The sequence below is a fragment of the Typopeltis vanoorti genome, chromosome 6 (genome assembly GCF_054136105.1).
Source record: "Typopeltis vanoorti isolate ZY-2024b chromosome 6, IOZ_Tvanoo_1.0, whole genome shotgun sequence".
Taxonomy (NCBI): domain Eukaryota; kingdom Metazoa; phylum Arthropoda; class Arachnida; order Uropygi; family Thelyphonidae; genus Typopeltis; species Typopeltis vanoorti.
Genome location: NC_143554.1, coordinates 125,383,544 through 125,405,007, shown reverse-complemented (window position 1 = coordinate 125,405,007; position 21,464 = coordinate 125,383,544). Strand labels below are relative to the sequence as shown.

Genomic DNA, 21,464 nt, shown 5'->3' with positions numbered 1-21,464 from the left:
TACTGGGAGATCCCTGCTTTTTAACTTTTATGTCAATGATATCGTCACCGAGTTGCAGAGAGATATATTCAGTTATTAGGAGATTATGTGAAGTTTAAAATTAGTAATAGTACTGATATGGTAGCCTTCAAGATGATTAGAATAAGCTGCAGATAGGCAAATGAGTAGGGACATCAGTTTAATGTAACTAAATGCTTGAAATCTGGGATCCAATTATGGGAGGCTGTATATTTTATTAGTAGAACTATACTAAAGGAGTGAAGGAGGAAAGAGATTTTGGGGTGAGAGTGGATAAAAATTTGAAGTTTAAAGAACAACTTCCAAAGGTGATGAAGGTAACTCAGATGACTGCTGCAATACTAAGTACTTCAACCAATAGAGATAATGATGATTTAACTGTATATACCTGAATTACGGCACTCAGATCTGGTTACTTACTGGGATGGATTTGAAAAGGATAAATTAACTTTGGAGAGGATACAGAGGTAGATAACAAAAATGATATCAGGATTGTACTTTTGGTTATGAAGACAAACTGAGGGCATACAAATTACAGAGCCTGGTAGATAAAAGACAAATGGGAATTGACATGCTTGAGACATTTAAACTGTTGAGAAGTATTTCCAAGATGGATGCTGAGAAGATTTTTCATATAGCAAAACAAGGAGAAGGAACAAGGACAATGGGCTATCCTGAAAGTTGAAAAATGAGGTAGTGAGAAGGAAAGTAAGAAGTGCTTTTTTGCATGGAGGGGTAGCTGGACCATGGAATTCCTTGCATGATAGAGCAGCAAACCATGCAGATAGTAAATGGATTTAAGAAGCAATATGACAAAATTTATGTTGTCTAGGATGGTGACTCCATGCAGGTGCCGAATAGTAATAGTTTGCTGGTTAAGAGAGAGAGGGGGGTGAACCTATACAGCTCCTTCAATTTGCATGTACATTTTATGGCAGGAAAAATATCCTGCATTTATTGCAAAGTCAAATAATTTTATAATATTAGCATATAGTATTGAGAGCCTCTGTAGCTAAGTTGGCTTTAATGATGCCCTTCGAATGGAAAAACCTGGGTTCAAATCCCATCCATGATGTGAAGGATCTTTATTAGGGCTTTTCAAGAACAGGTGAATTAGAGGTCTCATATGAAGTAGCAGGGTTTCTCCCTCCCAGAAAATCAAGTTTTTTTTGTCCTACATACAGGCAAACTGGCCAGGAGAACACACGCAACTGACATACAGTACATTTATAGGCATAGGTCTAATCACGCTATCCTGGAATTATGGTTACGAAAACCAAGGATACCCTGGATGTTTAAGGGTGCATTAAGAACCGTAGAAGAAGTATTTAATATTATTTCAAAGCCTCTATGGAATCCAAAGACTCATAGCAGGTTGAACACTCACATACCAAATAATAACTATCATACAATACCTCAAAGACATTAGCAGTAGAGCACTCACTACCCACTCCAGCAATGCATTCACTCATACACCACCCAGCCTGCAACAAATCTCCTTTTTACTTCCCTACTCACATGATTTTTGTACAGGTTCCAAAATGATCTCTCTCCTTCTCCCATTATCATATGCAATAATTCCTCAGTATCTATCTGATAGGATTTTCTCACCAACTTACACATCTCTGTTATATCACCTGTCCTCCAACTACCAACCAAGCACTGTAAACCATATTCCCTTAATCTATCATCACATTCAACATTCCAGAGTCCTGAGACAGTCATAGTAATATGTCTTTGCACACTCTCTCTGTTTCCTTATTGCCAAGATATGTAAGTGACCAGTTCTGCAAAGAAATTCAAATGAGGCCTGATTAGTGCCTCATGGAAGTATATCCTCCTTATCTGTACTTGTCAGGGTGTTCTTCATGGTGTAGCAGGAATTTTCTAGGTAATCTTTACAAATTTTGCAATGTATTACCTGAACTTCATTATCAGTAAACAGCAAAGTCCTTAACTATATCACTGATATATAGCAGATGATAGTGATGACAGTGACCAAGATGATAGCAGGTCTATGGAATGAACCTTATGAGAACAGGTTGAAGATTTGTGATTTGCAGAAATCGGTTGATAGGTGGAAAAGAGGAGATATGATTGAGACATTCAAATTGCTAAAGGGTTTCTAGAGGATTAATTCAGAGGATATTTTTGAGATCAGGAGTGGTGGTGGGAGAACTAAGGGGACATCTATGGAAGCTGGGCAAGAGTGTGGTTAGGAAAGGGTGTTAGAGCTGGGTTTTTTACTTTTAGAGTGGTAAATGAATGGAATAAGCTGCCAGAGTCTGTTGTGGATGCTATGACAGTGAGAGTTCAAGGCAAAGTATGATAGATACTGTGAGAATATCTTATAGTTGTGTGGACATGATGTTTAGCGCCTCCCTCGATGAGACTAAAGACTCCCTGGAGTCGCCCGTAATAATAATAATATATAAATTAAACAAGAGTGGTCCCAGAACACTTGTAAAATTCAATGCAGTAGAAATTTTCCATTTCTTGCATCGACTTTTACAGAGGTCGCAACTCGTAAACAGGCTAAACTAACTATGTATTAACATTGTAAATAATAAAAATAAGCCCATGTATTTAATCCCAAGGAATTAACATGCAAGATTGTACAAAAACAGAAAATCTAAACTGTAAGGTTCAAGGGCAATGCCTTAGAAATCAGCATTGTATTGATGTAGGAACTGTATATAATGTAAGTGAATTTTTATGTGCTCAGAGTCAGCCTGATACCACCTTCAAAGTCAGTGGCAAAAAGGGCGGCATACTTCTGAAGTAGTTCACCTTTTTGAAAATAGGATTAAGTGTGTATATTCGGTGAGAACTAAAATTGAGCTTTAACGTGAAGGTCAAGACGGTTTGTGCGGGAATGTTCAGGGGCCTCCACCCTTCTTCCAGCGACCTGAGAAAATTGTATAAAGGTCATCTAGGAATGAATGAAAAAAAAAAAAAGGAAGGGAAGGAAGAGAAGAGAGGAGAGGACTTCAGATCGAGTCGATTCGCTATGTTCGTCGGTCCGGTTGAAGTTGCGAGGGACAGCCACGGGAGCCGTGAAACTACCAAGGGAGAAGAGAAGCAGGACCAACATAGATTGCCAATAGGACAATCTGCAAAGTGCCTCGATCGTCAGATCCCTTTTGGCTGATTCATAGACATCGGGAAAAATGTGCTCCAAGCCCTGAGGTTCATCCAAGTGAGACGACGGTGACGACGGAATCTCTGCGTGGAATTCAAAACCTGAAACGGATGGGAAGCCAAAGGAACCTAAGAAGGAACTAGGAACGGAAGGAACTAGGAACGGGTGCATAATAACATTAAAGAAGATATGCGAGTTGATTTCATTGTGTTTGCTTATGATATGTGAAATTGTCTGAGAAGGGCTGTTAAGTTTCTGTAAGTGTTGATATAACTAGTCTAAGAATAGTCTGTTTACATTTACAGTTAAAATTAATGGTTACAAGTAACAGAGCATGATATTCCTTGAATTGTAACAGGCTGATAGTTTTTTTGAATGTTGATATAATATGTTGCATGACTCCGTGCATTTTCTAAATGCGAATTTGCTGAAGTTTTAAGCTTAAAGTGGAGTTAAGAGAGAGAGAGACAGAGAATCCTTCCTATTGTATGATTTGTATAATTACAGTTTAGTGTAAATAAATATGTTTGTTTTGTTTACAAAGTGTGCCATCTGATTTTTATGCAATGCACTGTTTCAAAATAAATACGAACCTGTAAGCGAAGGAATTTAATTCATATTTATGAATTTAGGGACACAAAACACACGTGTGGAAAAGATTATTTTACTGATTAATAATAAAATAATAACGTGATGTTTCGACCCCTGTATTGAGGTCATCATCAGAAGGATACATGTATATAAGAACCAAGCTACATGCTGTTGCATTCTATACAGGTAAATTACATCTACGTTGCTAACTAATCTTTTTTCTTAGCCTGCCCTCTAGTGATTAAAAAAAAAAAAAAAAACTCTGTTAAAGTCCTCACGTACTATGATTCTTCTGGAATTATACAGTTCATATTGTTATATTACGATTATCTTCTGGATTTGTACAGTAAGGTTGCTATTGAATGCTCAGGAAAAAAAAAAACACTTCACCAGGTTTTCTTGTATTGAGATTTTTCTTTGTGGTTGTTATGAAGGTTGCAGATGGGTCCTCCACCCATCTGCGTTTTGTGTCCCTAAATTCATAAATATGAATGCTGATCACCATTGTTACCTTAAAAGAAAGAAGGAATTTAATGTTAGCTATGACTGTTTACTGTAAAAAAGGGCTTTAGGATAATTTCAGAGTGAACTCTACTGGAAGTATTATTATATCTTATACCACAAGGAGAACACTGGTGGTGCAGTCGATTAATCTAAATAAATTTCAAGAGTTCTCCCAGTATATGAAAAATACTAAAAGTAAAGTTAATAAAGAATAGGAAGTTAAAGTATTAAGGGATAAAGACTTGAAAAAAAAGCAGTAGAGATATACTAATAAAGCATACAGAGAAATATTACAATAAAACAAAAAAAAAATAAAGCATATAGAGAAATATTACAAAATAAGTGCATACACCTAAAATAAGATTAAAATGCAGCAGTCGACAGGATATAATCCACAATAACTGAGATAAATAAGAGTGGATTGAAACAGTTTTGGATAAGGATCAAGGTGACAAAGATTTAAAATATTCAGAAAATTTAAATTTTGTAAAGCATGAATGTGGATAGCATGAATTCGGAAGCTACAAGTAGTAACACGATGGGTGATAGAGTTTTTTAGAATGATCAGTCCTCACCTCATCATCCCACAATTCTATGGAGAGGACACCCAATGTTGTTTTGTCTTTTTTTTTAATTTGCTGAAGAGCTTAAAAAATTAGGAAACTGGTCAGACCCCCAGTTGCTAATCCTACTGAGGAATAAACTGGTAGGAAGGATCAAGAATTTCTTGCATTCGTCTCCAGTTCGCCGAGACACCTTGAAATATAAGAAATTCTAAGACACCCTGACTTCCCAGTTCTCCAAGGTATGAAGCGTGGGTCCTAACCTATGGAAGCTACAAAAATGAGCTCAAGAGAGAAAGGAGACGGTCACTGAATTTTATAACAGACTATTAAAATTGGCGAATAGTCTAAGCGTCTCCGAGGAAGAAAACTATCACCTCGATTGGGCTGTTTTCCACCAGTTCAGGCTGGGATTAAAGGACGAGTTCAAGGAAACTGCGTATAAGAAAAAGATCAAAAACTTAGAAGTGCCAGGAAACATCTTTCCTGGCAGTGAAGGAGAAGGAAGAGAGATTAGGTGAACTCCATCCCACCTCGAGTGCTAACCAAGTACGTGCCATTAAGAAAGAAAATGATTTCAAAATGACACAAAGCGTGAAGAAGATCCAGATGCCCAAACGGGAAATTTAAGCGAACAATGAAAGGAGAAAAAGGAGGACAACACCAATACAATTGTAATAAACAAAGCAGACTACAGGAGATTAATCAAGGAATGTGTAGACTCCTCAGACATGGAAGAATTACGGTCACTGATAACACAGGAGGTCGAAAGACTACAACAATCTATGATGGAATGGATTACTTTACTGATCAAGCAGTTGGAGGAACTCGGAGAAAAATCCTTCAAGAATACCTCACGTCACGAGAGGGAAGACAACGAAAGGAGAAACAGGAGAGAGCCCCCTCCAATGTTACAATTGTAACAGGTTTGGGCATATTGCCCAGAACTGTTTCAAAAATAAGAGAAACCCCCACTAGAGACATGCAGTATGTGTCCAATTTTGAGTTCACTCGCTGCCACCCTACTAACAGGCCAAGGAACAGGAGGAAAGGAATGAGAGAGCAGAATAAGAATTCTATAATGGCCATTCAGGGTGAAATAAAAAAGGATACCATGCAATATTCTATTGGATACCGGTTCCCAAGTTTCTGTGATTACCGGGGCATTTTTCAAAAGAATAAGCTTCTGCAATCCAGACGGTGTAAGTATGCTAAGGAGACCTGTAAAACTGATTGGAAATTCAAGTCCCACAATATGGGCTCAGAGAAATATGTGGGTAAAAATGAGGTTGCCTGATTTATATATGAATGTCTCACAAGAGCTATTAATTCTTCCTGTGACTTCCCATCCAAACATTCAGGTGATCTTAGGAACTGCTTTCCTAAAGAAAAATAAGTTCTGATGTGATTTCGACACTGGAGATGTTTCCTTAATTGGAATTAGACTATCCAGTAGTAAGGGAAACAATCACAGGATGCAGACATTGGAAGTCAGGACCAGAAGGGATCAGGGAAACAGGTAGAAAGATGAAGGTGGGGTTCAGAATAAGCAAGATGAAGCTGTGTGTCGCAAAGACAATACTGAGACCTTGCTAGATTCCTCAATAGAAAGGGATCATCCTCAGGGGGTTCTGAATGAAGCCTATCTTATTTCTAATGTTAAAGTGGCAGACAGTCAGAAAGAAGGGAAGGAGCCTGAGAAAGAAATCAGGGATCATAACGTTGAGGTGCACGTAACTGAAAAGGATCACAGGAACAACAGACATACTCATCGTCAATTTCACAAAAGAAAGTTTACTCCTACAGCTACTAGAAGAAGTCGAGTATGGAGAGGAGGCAATAACCTAAACAATGTCAAGTCAGGCATACTCAGTAATATCCGAGGAAGAGGGGGGGTAAGACAGTAGGTTGGAAAATGCCGAAATAAGAGAGTTCCATCAAGCGAGATATTTCCAGAGACCTAGGAAGGTTAATAAAACTAGTTAGCATCCACTCCAGAGAATGAGCACCAGACAAACATAAAAGAAAAAAAAAAAATTCATCCACATTCTTGGCTAAATTTTTTTTGTGAAGGAGTGGACCTTTGTAAAATTCGATGCAGTAGAAATTTTCCTTTTGTTGCATCGACTTTTACAGAGGTCGCAACTCATAAACAGTCTAAACTAACTTTGTATTCACGTTGTAAATAATAAAAATAAGCCCATGTATTTAACCCCAAGCAATTAACATGCAAGACTGTACAAAAACAGAAAATGTCTAAACTGTAAGGTTCAAGGGCAATGTCTTAGAAATCAGCATTGTATTGATGAAGGAACTGTATATAATGTAAGTGAATTTTAATGTGCTCAGAGTCAGCCTGATATCACCTTCAAGGTCAGTGGCAAAAAGGGCGGCATACTTCTGAAGTAGTTCGCCTTTTTGAAAATAGGATTAAGTGTGTATATTCGGTGAGAACTAAAAGTGAGCTTTAACGTGAAGGTCAAGAAGGTTTGCGTGGGAATGTTTGGTGGCCTTGACCCTTCGTCCAGAGATCCGAGAAAATTGTATAAAGGTCATCTAGGAATGAATGAAAAAAAAAAAAAAAGGAAGAGAACTTCAGATCAAGTCGTTTTGCCGTGTTTGTCGGTCCAGTTGAAGTCACGAGGGACAGATGTGGGAGCAGTGAAACTACCGAGTGAGAAGAGAAGCAAGACCAGCATACATTGCCAATAGGGCAATCTGCAAAGTGCCTCGATTGTCGGACCCCCTTTTGTCTGATTCATAGACATCGGGAAAAATGTGCTCCAAGCTCCACAGTTCATCCAAGTGAGACGACGTAATCTCTGCATGGAAGTCAAAACCTGAAATGGATGGGAAGCCAAAGGAACCTAAGAAGGAACTAGGAACGGGTGCAAAATAGCATTAAAGAAGATATGCGAGTTGATTTCATTGTGTTTGCTTATGATATGTGAAATTGTCTGAGAAGGGCTGATAAGTTTCTTTAAGTGTTGATATAACTAGTCTAAGAATAGTCTGTTTACAGTTATAGTTAGAATTACTAATTACAAGTAACAGAGCATGATATTCCTTGAATTGTAATGGGCTGATAGTTTTTTTGGAATGTTTATATAATATGAAAATACTAACAGAACGCCTGAAGGGTCATATGGAGACAACATCTACCTGATGAGCAAGCCGGATTTTGAAAAGATCAAAGTACAGTGCAACAAATACTTGCACTAAGACTAATAGCAGAGAAAGCTCGAAGAAAGAACAAAAAGATATACTGCTGTTTCGTGGACTTCCAAAAAGCATTTGATATTACTGACCAAAATATAACATGAGCTGTCTTGGAATCCTATGGTGTGTGGACAAATTGATCTGCCTGCTGAAAGATATAAACAGCCAAGCACAAGCAAACATGAGGATAGCAGGTGCGACTGGAGATTGGTTTGCCACTAGTCAAGGCACAAGCCAAGGGGACCCAATATCACCAATCATCTGGGAAGAACACTAGATGAGATTAAAGAAGAAAGTGGAGGCATTTCAATAAATAGCATGAGAATAAACTACTTCTGTTTTGCAGAAACACTATACACAGAAGGAAAAAGATATGGACTAAATGTCAACTTTCAAAAAACTGAAACAATGATATTTGGACAACAGGAGTTACCGAACAGAGTTACCATAGACAGATTTCAACTGGAAAATGTGGAATATTTCACATATCTTGGATGCCACATGACTTGGGCCTCAAAAAAGAGATAACAATTAGAATAGCCAGAGTAACAACTATTTTAAAAGCCATGGACATAATATGGAAGAGCTGAGCTATAAAGATGCAAACTAAACTACACATTGCAGAAACCTGTATCTTCAGCAGTATGCTCTATGGATGTGAGGCCTGGGTATGCCTGAGAAAATCTGAAAGGAGGATATTTGAGAGGAAGTGCTATAGAAAGATCTTGAGAATAAGCTGGATCCAGAAAGTGAACTATGAAGAAATCTACAGACAAATACAACCAAAAGAAAACCTGATCCAGAAAATAATCAAAAGGAAACTACGTCTCTTTGACTGTAGTATGAACGATGAGGAAAATAAAAATGTTGCTATTTGGGATGATTGAAGGAAAGAGCAAAAAAGGAAGACCAAACAGAGAATGGGGTGATGACATTGTCAAATGGTGCAGAAACTCTATACACAAATCGAGTCATCTTGCACAAAATAGAATGCAATGGAAGAATTATATCAAGATGGCATCAGACACCTATGGGCATTGGACCCATGGTTGTTGATGATGATGATATAATATGTTGCATGACTCTGTGTATTTTCTAAATATTAAATTGCTGAAGTTTTAAGCTTAAAGTAGAGTTAAGAGAGAGAATCCTTCCTATTGTATGATTTGTATAATTACAGTTTAGTGTAAATAAATAGGTTTGTTTTGTTTACAAAGTGTGCCGACTGATCTTTATGCAATGCACTGTTTCAAAATAAACACGAACCTGTTAGCAAAGGAATTTAATGTTAGCTATGACTATTTACTGTAAAAAAGGGCTTTTGGATAATTTCAGAGTGAACTCTACTGGAAGTATTATTATATCTTATACCACAAGGAGAGCACTGGTGGTGCAGTCGATTAATCTAAATAAATTTCCAGTTCTCCTGGTATAGGAAAAATACTAAAAGAAGAGTAAAGTTAATAAAGAATAGGAAGTTAAAGTATTAAACGATAAAGAGTTAAAAAAAAAAAAAAAGGCAGTAGAGATAAACTAATAAAATTAATAATAGAAAATAAAGCATATAGAGAATGTTCATATAGATTAGGAATACTGGAATAATGAAATTAACTTTTTTTTTTTTTTTAATATTGCTCCATCATTTCAAGACTGTACTTAATCTAAAAGTTTATTTACTCGTGATTTTATCTCTGGGAATGCATTAGTATATAAGAATGATCATGCAACAAAATGTCGAACCTCACAAAATTATCATTTTAATCCTGGATTACAACAGTATGTTCTTTATTAGCCCTTTTTTTTACAATAATATTGTTGTTTGTTACATTTAAAGAGATCACAAAGCCAAATTTCCTTGTTACTTAAATGAGTCACAGGATTGTAGAGCCGAATAATTCATATGCAATTACAAACTGGATTCTACTGTTAAGAAACATTATGAAGGTCCTTGATATTAAACATGAAACCAATGACAGAAATCTTCTAATGGCAGAAAAAAAGAAACCAATGGCAAAATCTAAATGCTTAGCACTGAAATCTCATTATCTGTTAATGTCAACATGAGACATTAACAGCTTTCCTAATATCAAGAAAGGAACAGAAGGGTTAAAATCTTTGATTAATAACTGAAATTTATAGATATATGACAATTCTTGATTAGAAAGATTCTATCAAGATTTAGAGAAATTCAGACAACTCCAAAATATTATTATTGCACTGGTTAATAAAAAATAAATAAATAAATGTACTTGAGAAGATTGGAAATTTTGTTTAACCTGAGAGCCAGCAGAAACTACTTGAGCTCCTTTGCAAAATTTAAAAAAAAAATGTTATAAAACTGATATGTTATTAGCTGCCACAATAATAACGATAAGAGATAGAATTCACTTGCATGGAAAATAATATATCATTTAATAAACACAAAACAGTTGGTCATGACCTGTGACCAGTATCAAAATTTAGAAACAGTTAAAGACAAGATAGAGTAGAATAATAATTAAAAATAATAACGACACATTAAAATATATATTATATTAAGTAGTATAAAAAAAGAACTTCCCAAAACTGAAAAAGTTTCAGACAATCATTCTTTCCTCCTAAGTTTCCATTATGATTCCGTTATGTCGATGCCATCTTTGTAATCTGGAACTCTTCTTTGTTGAATTATTTCTGTCAGACATTGTGCCAGTCAGTTTTCAGTGGAAAAAAGTAAACTAGCACAGGGGATACTAATGCATCTCATCATCGTCCATCTCAAATGGCATTAACAAATGTTAGTGCAGAATGCACACAGAAAAGTTGCTTTGCTTTTTCTAAAAAAAAAATGCAGAGTAACTGACCCCTTCCCCCAAGCAACTATGGGAGGGGGAAAAAAAAACTGATTCTCTTAGAGAATTCTCCTCATGCATTGAAGCACAGCACTGAATTACTTCAGCACTGTAATTCCATAGTGAGAGAGGGATTGTTTTGCTTTAGAAGAGACTACTAAAGAAAACATTTTTTATTTAATTTTTTTTTATAATTAAGTTTCTTTACATTAAAATAGTTGTGTTCATGTATTAATTATATTTCATTTTAACAGGTAAAAAAAGAAAAAGATATTTTTATTTAAATTTGTGAAAATTTGAGTTTTTTCAATCAAAGTTTATACTTTATATTTGTGTTTATATTACATTTTCTTGAAAAAAGAGGAAGTTTTTTTCTTTTTCTTTTTACATTTATTCTTTATTAGAACAATTTATATACTGTGTCACAATAATAGCAACATTTAGATAATTTTATTGATAAAAAAATCTGGTCATTTTTTTTTCATGCCCTTTCCCACACACACACCTACAAAAGGTTGTAAACCCATGGTATTAATGCACCATAGGCAGGCAAATTTGTTTTATTTGTTCTTTTCAATAATAAAAAATTTTATTGTTAAAATTATATTATTTTATTATATTTTATTATTTAATTTAATTTCTTAAAATTTTTATGTATTTATTTTTTACATAATCCAGAAGCTGTGTATCATGCCAACCATGCAACTTTTTCATGTGGTATCCTTGAGGATACTTTTGTTTTAAAATATTTCCACTGAAACAATTTTTAAATATGTTTGAATTTTGCACATAAGTGGAGACCTCTATCATGAATATAATTCAAGCACTTCTGTCTTCATCTGCTGTTTGGAGGAAAATATTTGCACTTTTTTTTGCCTATAATAGAAGAAATCTCTCAGCAATGTGTCTCATGGTCAGTATTTTTACAGGGATAGTAAAAATAGTTCATAAAAATGGCAAATCAGGAAAAAGACCAACAATCAGCCAACAATGAAGCTCCTTCCTTGTATGAAATACCATAAGAATAAGAAGAGCAGTTGATAGGTAGGACACGATGAATGGTTGCACGAGGACTTGAAAGTGGTACAGAAAGTTTTGTTTTCACTTTTTGAACACAATAGTTCTAAATTCTCAGAGAATAATTGAGAGAAAAACATAATACTTGCAGATTTTTAACTGACTACCATAAGAGAAATTTTTCAAATATTTCATATGCTGAGAGCAACCACTAAAATGGGATGTGTGTAACCTGGTGACTAATCGACTATACTGAAAAGACACTTCCAAACAATGATTCTTCTGCTCAAAAAATCTCCTCTGTTCAAACACATCATTTGAAAAGAAAAAACAAAAGGGGGGGGGGGAGAGGAAGAGAGAGTAGATATACATGTCACAAATGATAGTTGTAGCCCTGTGTATCTATCACAAATTTTGTAAAATATATAATTGTTACATTTTTGAAATTATAATAGAAGTGTTACCATATTCAGTATTATATAAAAATACGGAGCAAGCTTTCTAATAAAGCATAATTAATTTGTCACTATTTTGTTTAACCTTGAATTTAAAAAGCCTGAAGCTTCACATGTGGTTTTTAACTTGGAATTATAAAAGTCAGTAAGGAGAGTTTGGCTGACTTTGAAAGAATCAAAAATGTTCCTCATATTTCTAAACAACCATTTTCTTCTCCTTAGAAAATAATAAGAAAAATATGAATTACAAGTTTAATTATTTGATATACAAACAAACCTATAACTACCCCATGTACATAGTTATATAAGCAGTGAATTTATCAGGACAACCACTCATACTGGATGAAATCAAAATTCTTGACAAAGAGGGCAATTTTGTCAGTTTCAAAAAAAAAAAAAAAATTCTGTACTTTGTTATTGAAATGTCTGTGTAATGCATAATGCCAATGAATTGTGTGAAGCAACATCCACACTATATAATACCTTATTCCAAATTACATCAACCAACATTTCTTCATTTTTGTTTTGCCCCTCCCTCAAACTTAAAAACTTCAATCTATGGAAAACAATACAAGAATTGCTATTACAAAAGCATATAAAGGGAGGCAAACATTAGTAGTAATGAAATAAAGCACAATATATATATTTATATATTATTATTGATGACCTCTATGTTTAAGAGGATCAAGGTGAGGTCAAAGTAATAACAGTTTAATGGTTGGCTCTTATCTCCTTTTGGGCTGGATATGGACTTACTTCCATGGTGTCAGGTAGATGCCAGATAAGTATGAAGTTTGTCTGTTTGATGGAGGATGGATGGGTGAAAGTTAAAGATATGCTCAAGAAATCTGAAAAATGATGTTGTAATATGAATTTGAAAATTTGTTTCTTTTGCTTTTATTTTCTGAGTACCTATAAAAGAAAGAAAAGATTTTATTTACAGTATTTCCTTGAGAATGTTGGTGCAATGAGTAAAGAGCAGGAAGAAAGATTTCACCAGCATATAAAAGATGGAGAGGAAGTACCAGGGAAGCTAAAACATCAGCATAATGGCAGATTGTTTATGGCCAGAAAGGGGAACTGCATCAGATAGGAAAAAGATCCCAAAACAGCCAATTAAAAACAAAAATAACATGATTTATGAAAAAATTATGGATTTAAGTTAATATCTTGCATATTTACATATAAACTAAACATTTTCCTAGTTTGTGAAAAAATCTTGTGACCAGTAAATGGATATCAGCTTTCAAATCATTATAGCAGGCATAAGTTATCAAATGCAGAGTGCATTCAACAAATTTTGATTTGTAGAATTTGTACTGTATAATTTTTCAATTATTTATTATTCTTTTTTTTTTTATGCGACTTTCATCCAAGAAAGTTTTTTGTAAACCTATAGTACACTTTATGACTGGTGGGCTTAAGATTTTTTTCTATTTTTTTATTATTATTAATTTTATATTTATATTTATTTTTTTACATAGTCAAGACACCCTGCTCTAGAGACCAAACATGGAACTCTTTCAAATCACTTCAGGCCTCTAATAAGTGGCTGCAATGGTCTCACATCAGTTGATGAAATTCATCTCATTCCTAAAGACAATCCACAAACATTCATATCCATGGCAGGATTCAAAGCTACAACCTGTTGGCTGCAGAGTGGATAGATACACCAACCAAGCCAGCAAATTACTTCAATACATCCAGAACATCCTTGTCTTCCATTTTTGCACATTCTAAGTTTTTTTTTTTTTCCTTATATCATGCAAGCTACTGCATCTTTATACTGACACTTTGTCATAGATATTTTGTAATATGCAATTTAAATAATGTCGAACATTTAATTTTATGTCATATTTATTAAGAACAAATTGATTGCTTTATTCACATTTGACAAAGGATTTACAAAAAAAACTATGTAAAACTAAATGCTTGAAGCTACATGATTTAGCATTTTGTTGGGCTATAAATACTTTTTTTTAATCATACTGGATTTAACATTAAAAGCCAAGCTAGATTAAGAAAAAAAATAATGCAACCAAATAAAGATAACAAAATTTTAATGAACTTACAGGGAATTCAAATAAATCTGATTTATCAGATTGGGGATGTACTTTAATCAAACTTAAAGACTTAGATGTAAGGCAAAGACGATGGAGCCCTGAGATGTTCTTGCTGCTTCCAAGTCCCTTGTTTCTGACTATCACTTCCCACACATGTTCTGGAAAGATTGTGAAATTTCATAAGCAAAGAGATAAAAATGATATATATTTTAAGATAAAATGCAATATTTTCTATTGTAATAAATTTGTAGCCAAGAAAATGAAGTCCAAAAGAGTTACATTGAAAACTGATGAAGATGTGACAAAAAAAAAACTTTCATCTGAATTAGCTGATTTAAGTATAATTATTTAACTGTTGCCCTCAACATGTCAAAACATTTGATTGGGTTTGGCATACTTAACAAACTGCCATTCTGTAGTCTGTCTTCCACACTCTGCATCTGGATTGCCAACTTTTTCACTAGTTGCTTACTAGTGAAAAAAAAGTATCTGAGGAGAGGAAATCATGATACATGGTTTCCTCTCCTCAGATTTCCCTACCAATGCAAGACTAACCCACAGTTCTGTTCTTTCTCTCACTCTCTTCCTCTTGAATATTAATGATCTGCTCTCACAGATTTCCAATCCAATCTATAGCTTTGCTGATGACAGCATCCTCCACTCCTCCTTTTCATTTGACAAACCTTTTAGTTCTTGAATATTAGAATCCCCAAGATACACCACGACCAGTGGCCTGAACTGTGATCTCCTAACTATATACGAATGGGCAAGGACAACCTTGTGGACTTCGATGCCACCAAAACCCAGTCCTGTCAGATCTCTCACAAGAAAAAGCTCAGATCCCTCTCCTCACTTTCAACAATAACCAGATATCCAAGCAATCAGATTTTCCTTCTTGGACCAATCTATACCTATGATCGTTTCCTGGCACAAACACATTTCAACTACAGCTTCTGCAGCTGCCAAAAAACCTTGTGTACTTTTTCACACAAGATACTACTTTACACCTTTACAGCTGCTAACTCTATACAAATACCAAATTGCCCAACCATGGAATATTTTGCCATTGCAGTGATGCATCAAAATCCTCTCTGATCGATTCTATCCAAAACAGGGGAAATCTGGGTAATGATCCCTCTCTCAAAGAAACATTCAATTTTTGCCTTGTGCCTCTTCTATATATACTTTCATGGGCACTTCTCTGCTCAATTGGCAACTATTGTTCTGCCACTTTCCTCCAAAATCATTAGAAGAGCCATTACTAACCAACACTCTTTTACAGTCCATCTTGAAACTCACTGCCTCCTCTTTCATTGCATCTACTTCTCTTCTTTGGAACAGTCTCCCCACTCTGCCTTCCCCCAAAAATATACAACCTTCAGCTGTTCAAACAAAATGTGAAGAGATTCCTCCTTTCTTCTTATCCTCATGCCCCCACACAGCACTAATCTGATTATAAGTCTTGTGACCTTTTGTGTGTATGGTTCAAATATATAAAAAAAATAATAATGATAATTGTATCTGGAATATATAATAAACTATCACATATGGATATGTGATGTTTTATTATATATTCCAGATACAATTCCTGTCTTTTACTGATAATGATGTCCGTGCGGTTAGCCTAGTGGCTGTGCGCTTCGCAACCATATGACTGGGGAAGGAGTGTCCCAGGCTCAATTCCCCTCAAAGACGTGAGGAATTTGAGGATCTTCCTCAGCCATAGCCAAATTAGCCGGTCTTGGGTGCAGGCAGCAGGGTTTTTTCCGCCAGTTTATCTGGCGTTTTTCATCCTGCAAGCAGGCAAACCGGTGCCGTGAACACACATGGATCTACAGCTATAAATACTTAACCCCCTCATGAGGGGGCTCAACTCACCCCAATAGGGATGGGGGAGAAAAAGGGAGGAAACTCCATATGAATAAATAAATAAATACTGATAATGATATGGTCTATTTGATTAAATGTATATCAATCACGAAATTGCATGTTTGTGTATATTCTTTCTCATAAACATAGTGCTGTTTATTGAATTTTTTGATGCAGGCAAATTAATCAATCTTTCTCCATTAATAATTTTCTCTTCATGAAAGCTTTGGTTTCCAATAATTTTTTATATATTTCTTCTTTTCCTATTTTTTCAATGAAATCTCCTAATTGAATGATTATATATCCTCTTGTGGAATTTTTTCAAGGATTCGAGGTAGTTCCAGTTTTTCATAGAATTCCTCTTTGGCAGCTTCTGTGAGTACATGTACATTAATAAAAGTTATGTGATTATCTTGAAACAGAAATGCTTATGTTTTAAAATTTACTTCATTGAGACAATCATTTGGGAACAAGTATGGCATGTTTATATAGCTATTTGCAACATGAAATTAGGATAATTTTTCATTCTCACAACATAAGTCTGTATGCGCAAGTTTTTCTACAGACACTTTTTATACATGGTGGTTGTTTAGTACAAGGACTTACTGCATTTAATGTCTGAAATACTGGTTACTTCTTCTTCTCTCTTCCATCATCTATGTGGATGATGATGAGGCCGAATGAACTCTTTCCACTTCTGTCTGTCCCAGGAAAGTCAGAACAATTCTGTCCAGTTTGGTGTCACTTGTTGTGATTTGGTTTTCAGATCCTCTTTTATTTTGTCTATCCATTTAATTCTGGGCCATCCTTTGGATCTTTTACCTTCCATCGTTGTATTCAGGGCTTTAGATGGTAGTCTTTCTGTTCCCATTCTGGTCACATGGTCAAACCATCGCAGTCTTCTTTCTTGATTTTGTCTATTATTGTTATTTCTTTTTTAGTCATTTCCTTATGTCTTCGTTTCTTAGTCTATCCAGCAGAGATATTCCAAGTAATCTTCTTAGACAACCCATTTCAGTAGTTTTCCAGCATTCACTTCCATAGAAGAGTATTGGGAGGACCATTATTTCACAGATTCTTACTTTTGTTACTTGTTTGATGTCTCTTGACTTCCATATTTTATTAAGTCATCCAAAAGTTTCGGATGCTTGACTGATTCGTCTGTTTATATCTTTTGTAATTTCACCATTGTATTCAATAACTCCTCCAAGGTAGGTGAAGTTTTCTACCTGCTCTAGATTCTTACTATCAATTTCCAGATTGGTGCTTCTTTTTCCTATTTGCATAATTTTTGTTTTGTCTATATTTATGTTTAATCCAAATTTTATACACTCCTCCTTTATTTTATCAGAAATTCACTGTAGATTTTCTTCTGTGTTTGCAAGTAATGCAATGTCATCTGCAAATTTTAAATTTGTTACATTTTTCCCGTATATTTTGATTCCGGAGTCTTCATTGTTTAAAGCCTTACTGGTTACTTCTTCCAGTGTAAGATTGAACAGGTCTGGTGACAGATTGCATCCCTGTCTTACTCTGCTCTCTGTGTGGAACCAGTTGGTTAAGGTGTCCTTCATTCGTACTGCACTTTCAGATTTATTATACAGATTCTTTATTATTCTTATTGTTTTGTTGGGAATTCCAAATTCTTCCATAGTTCTCTTCTACGGATTGAATTAAATGCCTGACGAAAGTCTATGAAAAATTTATGTAGCAACTTTGGTTGTACTCTAGTGTCTTTTCTATTAGCTGTCTTAAGGTGAATAGTTGATCATTTGTGCTTTGTCCTGGTCTGAAACCTGCTTGTTCTTTTCCTAGTGCATTTAATGTAATAAGGTAAAAATGAGAAAATAATGTTTTCTCCTTTTTACTTGATTCTTCTTATGACATAGTATTGAATAAATGAAAATTATTTATGGAATTTATGAAAAAAAAAATTATTTATGGAATAGTATGTTTCAGATTGAAATTTATAGAAGCATTAAATCTTCTTTCACCCAAAAGTGTTTGGTTTCATCAAATCCCACTTTCATTTCTTCCAGAGCTATCATGAAATTTTCAAATAAATGTTGTGTTTATGAAGTATTTGATGTTGTCATCTTTCTCAACCTCTATCACAATTACTTATGATAGCATTTCTCGAAGTGTGGTGTGAGGTCCATTGGTGGGTTGGTAAATTTTTTTTTTTTTTTTTTTTTAACTTAGTCTGCAAATTTTCAAACAGTTTAAAATACATATTAAAATCCTATGTAAAATAGCTTCTTGAATTAATAATTTATTTAATTTCAATATAATATGCATAATGTTTTGCCATATGTGGTATATTTCACTCTAGAAATGAGGGTATAGTGATATATAAAATCAATCATTGCATTTTCCAAAGACACAATTTGCCACTGAAAAATATTAAGGTTTTTATGCTATGCCAACTACTCGACAATTTTGCACTTAGAGGGCAGCAGGTAATTGCTGACAGATTGGTGAAATCCATACTGGTAGTCAATAATTAGACAGCAGTTCTCCAAGTGTTGAATAAGTTGACTGTTGATAACCTTCTCTGTTACTTTTGAAAAAACTGAGGTGACAGCAATAGCTTGATGGCAGACATTTATTACCTTATTTTTTTGGGGAGGAGGAGGAACTGGCTGTACATGGGCTAGCTTCCATCCTGTAGGGTGGATGCCAGCTGAGTACAATTTACTGAAGAATATGCATTAGTTCAGGGGCACATCTCTTGAGCACAACAGGCAGGATCCCATCAAGACTAGCAACCTCTGGAATATCCAAGTTTTTCAAAATTCTTCTGATGTCTTTCTCAGCATTTATGAGTTAAATGTTCTAAACAAAGAAGGAGATAATTTGCCATGTTATCTATGGAAAAGAAGAATGAAGCCAGGATATTAGCCCTGTAGATGATACAATACTAGGGTAAGAAAGAGGAGACAGCACAGATGGACAAAACTTGCATCCAACAGCTTTGAATGGGACCAGAAGATCACTCAGTAGCTCAACAATTTCGTCTGCCTCTGTTACCTCTCTATCATCTGCACTCATTAAAGTTATCCTTCTATTGTGAAATTGTGAGCCAAAGCAGATCAAAAAGAGGGGATGCTGGTTTGGCATTTCATACACAGGGTGCCAGGGTTTGATGAAATGCAGTGTTATCCAAACTACACTGCATATAATTCTAAAGTGTGGCAGAACCAAGCAGCACAGTTTGGATAGTAGAAATGCACAACAGTTGCTAAGGCTATCAGTTCAGGTTCTGTTAGAAATAACACGTTTGGTCTAGATGCATGTAAATGGTGTTTATGTCACTTATGGTTTGTGTTAATGCCAATGTTGATAGGTTTTTTTTTTGTACAGATGGTTTTTTGCAATGTCTTTGCTACTGATTTTTTTTCTGATCTGCAGTGTTACTGCACTTAGTCATCATCATCTTTCATGGTTAATTTCCAAACAAACCATGAAAAATGACATAAAGAAGGGTAAGGTGAAAGACTCACATATATGTTTCCCGTATAACATACAGAGTATTCAGTCATCTGCCTATCAGTTATCTTGACAATGCCTCCTGCAGGATTTTTTTTGTTGTTGTTGCTGCTCCCATCCACGAAAGGTTATTAGCAAACCTATATTTCGTACTGTGGGTGGGCTAAAAAAAATTTTTTTTTCTATTTTTATCAATTTTATATATTTTTTGTATTTCTAATTTATTTATTTATTTTTTTATATAATCTGGAAATCCTGCTCTAGAGATCAAACATGAAACTTTTTCGAGCAACTTCCAGCCTCCAATAATGTGGGCAGTAGTCCTATAGCGGGCAATGAAATTCATCTCCCACCTAAAGACAATCACAAACATCCATACGAACAGTAGGATTCTAACCGGCAACCTGTTGGTTGGAGAGCAGGTATGCTAACCACTCGAACAACAAGGCCAGCAGGATTATTCATAAACGAGTAGAAAAGCATATGTGTTGGCATTTCATGTTAGTTTATTTAACAGTATTAATTCACAACACAAGAATAATAAGAAATAATTAATATTTATTTAACTTATTTGCTGATATTTTGCTGGCATTATATCAAGCATCTTCAGAGCAAAAAAACAACAATTTGTCACAGTATGCAACCAGCAACAATTTAGTTAACAGTGGGTCAGTTTCAAAATTGTAACAGACAACACAAGGAACTCAAGTCCTAATTGATACCATCTGTTATGGATAAAGAAAGAGAAAACAACTTAATTTGATCTTAAAATGACTCGCTCTCAGATTTTGGATAAAAGGATACAGCCATACTTGAGATTTGGGAAATGTTATAAAGCTGCTGCGGATTTCAAAATCAGTCTCTTTGACTTATAATCAGTGGTGAGCTATGGAAATTTTAACAAAGGGCTCGCATTGTTGAGCAAAAAAAAAAAAAAGCCTAACTTAGCCCTCATAATACTTATATTGCAACTTTGTAGAGCTTCTGACAGATATGATAATTCCTGTAGGATATCAATCGTTAATGTTAGATCTTTTAAAAATTCCAAATTGAGAAGGGTTTAAAAAGCCCTTATATTTATCATTTGATGCAAAATGCTTGCATGGGTAATTTCTACACAAAGCAAGAGCCGTTTGTAAACTGCAAGCAGCCCATCATCGTCCAAACACACGGCCGATCTTTAAAATTTCGATACCAAGGTCTTTTGCAATCGTATTTAATTTTCGTTGATTTTTTGGTGATTGATGATAAAAAGCATAATTTATCCATAAATATTTCAAAATGATTTATTTCTTTAATGTTTTTTATCGAATCGTCAAATGCTAAGTGTAAATGATGAGCGCATGCCAAATCACAACGTTCGGAAATTTTTGTAGAAGTTTGATTGCAACACCTGATTTGTTTCCTAACATTACACTAGCTCCATCAGAACAAAATGCAATGAAATGATTTTTTATATAGTTATCAGAAAATCCATATGAATTTAAAGTAGCAATTATAGTAGCATGTATACATTCCATGGTGGTATTTTCTAGTTCTACAAGATTATTAAACAACAAGAACAAGGGGCTCGCAAATTTGAGAAAAATTTAACAAAGGGCTCGCGTGAGCCCCTTATAGCTCACCACTGCTTATGACTGTGTAGCACTTTTGTTTTGGTTAGTCCTGACTTGCCATCATGACAGTGCCAAATGTATTTTTTATGT

The 21,464-nt window shown here is 34.8% G+C and overlaps 1 protein-coding gene across 4 annotated transcripts in view; it reads right to left on the bottom strand.

The window, feature by feature from the left end:
- Positions 1-21,464, bottom strand: part of LOC150105909 (uncharacterized) — a 327,762-nt gene that overhangs the window by 183,592 nt on the left and 122,706 nt on the right. For all 4 annotated transcript variants that reach the window (XM_090393671.1, XM_090393672.1, XM_090393670.1 and 1 more), the window contains one exon: positions 14,410-14,558. In XM_090393671.1, coding sequence (XP_090249797.1) covers positions 14,410-14,558 — 149 coding nt within the window. The remainder of the gene's footprint in view (positions 1-14,409; positions 14,559-21,464) is intronic.